Source organism: Mizuhopecten yessoensis, unplaced genomic scaffold (assembly GCF_002113885.1).
Source record: "Mizuhopecten yessoensis strain PY_sf001 unplaced genomic scaffold, ASM211388v2 scaffold9615, whole genome shotgun sequence".
NCBI classification, from domain to species: Eukaryota; Metazoa; Mollusca; class Bivalvia; order Pectinida; family Pectinidae; genus Mizuhopecten; species Mizuhopecten yessoensis.
Window position 1 is genome coordinate 86,406 of NW_018408136.1, and position 4,210 is coordinate 90,615.

General features: G+C 35.3%; 1 protein-coding gene across 2 annotated transcripts in view; it reads left to right on the forward strand.

Annotated features, from left to right (window-relative positions):
* Window positions 1-3,944, forward strand: part of LOC110458492 — a 51,448-nt gene extending 47,504 nt beyond the window's left edge. For both annotated transcript variants that reach the window (XM_021510211.1, XM_021510212.1), the window contains 2 exons: window positions 759-825; window positions 1,230-3,944. In XM_021510211.1, coding sequence (XP_021365886.1) covers window positions 759-825; window positions 1,230-1,312 — 150 coding nt within the window. In that variant the 3' untranslated portion in view covers window positions 1,313-3,944. The remainder of the gene's footprint in view (window positions 1-758; window positions 826-1,229) is intronic.
* The last annotated feature ends 266 nt before the right edge of the window (window positions 3,945-4,210 follow it).

Genomic DNA, 4,210 nt, shown 5'->3' on the forward strand with positions numbered 1-4,210 from the left:
CCTGTTATATAGGGTTGTAGTGTACAGAGTAATTAGTCCTGTTATATAGGGTTGTAGTGTACAGAGTAATTAGTCCTGTTATATAGGGTTATAATGTACAGAGTAATTAGTCCTGTTATATAGGGTTGTAGTGTACGGAGTAAATTAGTCCTGTTATATAGGGTTATAATGTTCAGAGTAATTAGTCCTGTTATATAGGGTTATAGTGTACATAGTAATTAGTCCTGTTATATAGGGTTGTAGTGTACAGAGTAAATTAGTCCTGTTATATACGGTTGTAGTGTACGGAGTAAATTAGTCCTGTTATATAGGATTGAAGTGTACAGAGTAAATTAGTCCTGTTATATAGGGTTGTAGTGTACAGAGTAATTAGTCCTGTTATATAGGGTTGTAGTGTACAGAGTAAATTAGCCCCGTTATATAGGGTTGTAGTGTACAGAGTAAATTAGTCCTGTTATATAGGGTTGTAGTGTACAGAGTAAATTAGTCCTGTTATGTAGGGTTGTAGTGTACAGAGTAATTAGTCCTGTTATATAGGGTTGTAGTGTACAGAGTAATTAGTCCTGTTATATAGGGTTGTAGTGTACAGTGTAAATTAGTCCTGTTATATATGGTTGAAGTGTACAGATTAAATTAGTCCTGTTATGTAGGGTTGAAGTGTACAGATTAAATTAGTCCTGTTATATAGGGTTGTAGTGTACAGTGTAAATTAGTCTTTTTATATAGGGTTGACAGGTTCTGGTTTCTCTTCATCACAGGGATCTGAGGCGCTGAAGGAAGCATTCTCTGAGTTCCTGATAAAACTACAGAAAATCTGTAATTCAGGTGAGATCTACTAACTTTGTACTAGACTAAAAAATTCAAATGAAGAAATATACTAATTTTGTACTTGAACTTAAAATTTAAACAAAAGACATTTTAAAAAGAACAATTATCTAGCAGTGGTGTATATGTAGATGAGTTTAGTTTCTACAAGATTGTTTTTGAAACAATAATGACATTGTGTAAAGCCTTGTATTAACACCAAGAAATAGATGTTGCTTGTGTTGTACATTTCCTGTATAATGTTCAGAGAGTGTTTCCAAACAGAAAATCAGAATAGACAGTGGTCAGCCAATACCTGGGTGACACTAGGTTTAGAAAAACCTAAAAGTTTCTGTGGTTTACGACGTTACTTTTATCCATTTGTCACATTATCAAAATAATTAACTAAGATTTTTCATTTGAAGGGTCTACAGATGTTTTTACATCAGAGCTGAATAAGTTAGAGTATCGTGAGAAAACATTGATTCTCGACATCATGGAGGGATAACAGATGACAGAGTATTGGAGAAAACATTGATTCTCGACATCATGGAGGGATAACAGATGACAGTGTATCGTGAGAAAACATTGATTCTCGAGATCATGGAGGGATAACAGATGACAGAGAATCGTGAGAAAACATTGATTCTCGACATCATGGAGGGATAACAGATGACAGATACAGACACATACATCGAAGTGTATCACAGTATACAGACGTACTTACGTATCACTGGTACTGGTCCTAGCTGTCCAAAGATTCATTTTATACTATTGAGTCAAAATAATGATACAAATGTAGCCATTTTTATTAATCAATTTTTAATTGTTTTATTCTATTATGAATTGTGCTTAAATTTTTCACTTTTAAAAAAAATGTAAGAATATTGTTACAACCTTTTCTCAGGTCAGCTGTGTCGTCCACATTCCTGTACTCCAGTTACCGTCCCCGTTGGTGTACAAAGTTACGATATTCCTGATTTTTGTATGTGTCTTCTAGTCCTCATTTTCTTTACACAATGCTTGTCTGATCACATAACATTTGTATAAAATACTCGTTTGTGTCAAAGAAGATATATTTTTATAAACATGACTACTTTGTACAATAGACACTACTGACTCGAATTTTTCTACACAATCAGAAGTTATTTTCAACTTTCATTTTATGTTCTCCTTTAACTAATTAACTGCCAAAGTCATCCTCTGAATACTGAAGACTTATATATATATACTTCGTTATCAATTTGCCATCACCGTAAGCTTTTTGGCATTAGATCCTGATGTACAAATCACTAACTTGTCCAGTAGCATAAACATTGATGTGCTAATAGTTTGTTGCATCAATAAATAATGCAAGGATGAGAAACAGGATTGCATGTCTTCATTGTTCTCATGTGTGACATCAGACATGTGACTACATCAGACATGTGACTACATCCGACATGTGACTACATCAGACATGTGACTACATCCGACATGTGACTTCATCAGACATGTGATTACATCAGACATGTGACTACATCAGACATGTGACTACATCCGACATGTGACTACATCAGACATGTGACTTCATCAGACATGTGACTACATCAGACATGTGACTACATCCGACATGTGACTACATCAGACATGTGACTACATCAGACATGTGACTACATCAGACATGTGACTACATCAGACATGTGACTACATCAGACATGTGACTACATCAGACATGTGACTACATCAGACATGTGACTACATCAGACATGTGACTACATCCGACATGTGACTTCATCAGACATGTGATTACATCAGACATGTGACTTCATCAGACATGTGATTACATCAGACATGTAACTACATCAGACATGTGTCCTTGTGACTACATCAAACATGTGACTACATCAGACATGGGACTACATTAGACATGTCTACATCAGACATGTGACTACATCCGACATGTGACTACATCCGACATGTGACTACATCAGACATGTGACTACATCCGACATGTGACTACATCAGACATGTGACTTCATCAGACATGTGATTACATCAGACATGTGACTACATCCGACATGTGACTACATCAGACATGTGACTACATCAGACATGTGACTACATCAGACATGTGACTTCATCAGACATGTGATTACATCAGACATGTGACTACATCAGACATGTGACTACATCAGACATGTGACTACATCAGACATGTGACTACATCAGACATGTGACTACATCAGACATGTGACTACATCAGACATGTGACTACATCAGACATGTGACTACATCAGACATGTGACTACATCAGACATGTGACTACATCAGACATGTGACTACATCAGACATGTGACTACATCAGACATGTGACTACATCAGACATGTGACTACATCAGACATGTGACTTCATCAGACATGTGTCCTTGTGACTACATCAAACATGTGACTACATCAGACATATGACTACATTAGACATGGGACTACATCAGACATGTGACTACATCAGACATGTGACTCGATATGTAACTGACATGTTAGTTGTTTTCCATCAGTGTATCGCATTAAGATTAAGTAGAACTAAGATCATAGTGGTGTATGTATATTTTCATTCTGAGTTACAAATTACTCCTTATGACCTAATGTTGATATACAAATATCATGCCAGTTTATTTTTCTTTGCTTTATGAAATTTTATAAAAGTAGAATTGTTGTGCATCATGTTGCCTACCTTACAGTAGAATGTTAGACATTGAAGAAATATCTTCTTGTTGTCTGTGTTACCATATAGTGGAAGCCAAGCTTGTCAAATAGTTTGATATATATTGTTTATCTTATTTGTCCATTCCATATTATTAGAAAAATTGTTCAATTTTAGTTTCCTTGATTTTATCTGTATTTTATGTTCCATTTCCTGTTGCTGTATATATGACAGACAGTTTCACAGCATAGAAATTAGAAAAGTGATGAGATTAGGTTTTGCTACCCACAGATGGAAATAAGAATCTTGGCATCATCCTGTAAACAACTTCATTGTCTTTCAAGAAGTGTTAGCAGGATAGTGATAGTTATGAAATCATTTAGAATTGTTGTACAGCCTTTTGTTTTTATACGCCCGTCAAATTTGACGGAAGTATTATAGTATGGGGTCGTCCGTCCGTCCGTCCGACGTAAACTTTTGTTTGTGCGGCAATCTCCTCCTACTTTTTCAACGGATTTCTTTGAAACTTGGTACACATTATAATCATGATATGAAGTTGTGTCTCCCTTAAAAGAATTTTGATTCAACAATTTTTCCAAAAGTTATTGCCCTTTGTTTTTTTTCAGTATTTGATTTTTGTCCGGCAATCTCCTCCTACATTTTTTGACGGATTTCTTTGAAACTTGGTATACATTATAATCATGATATGAAGTTGTGTCTCCA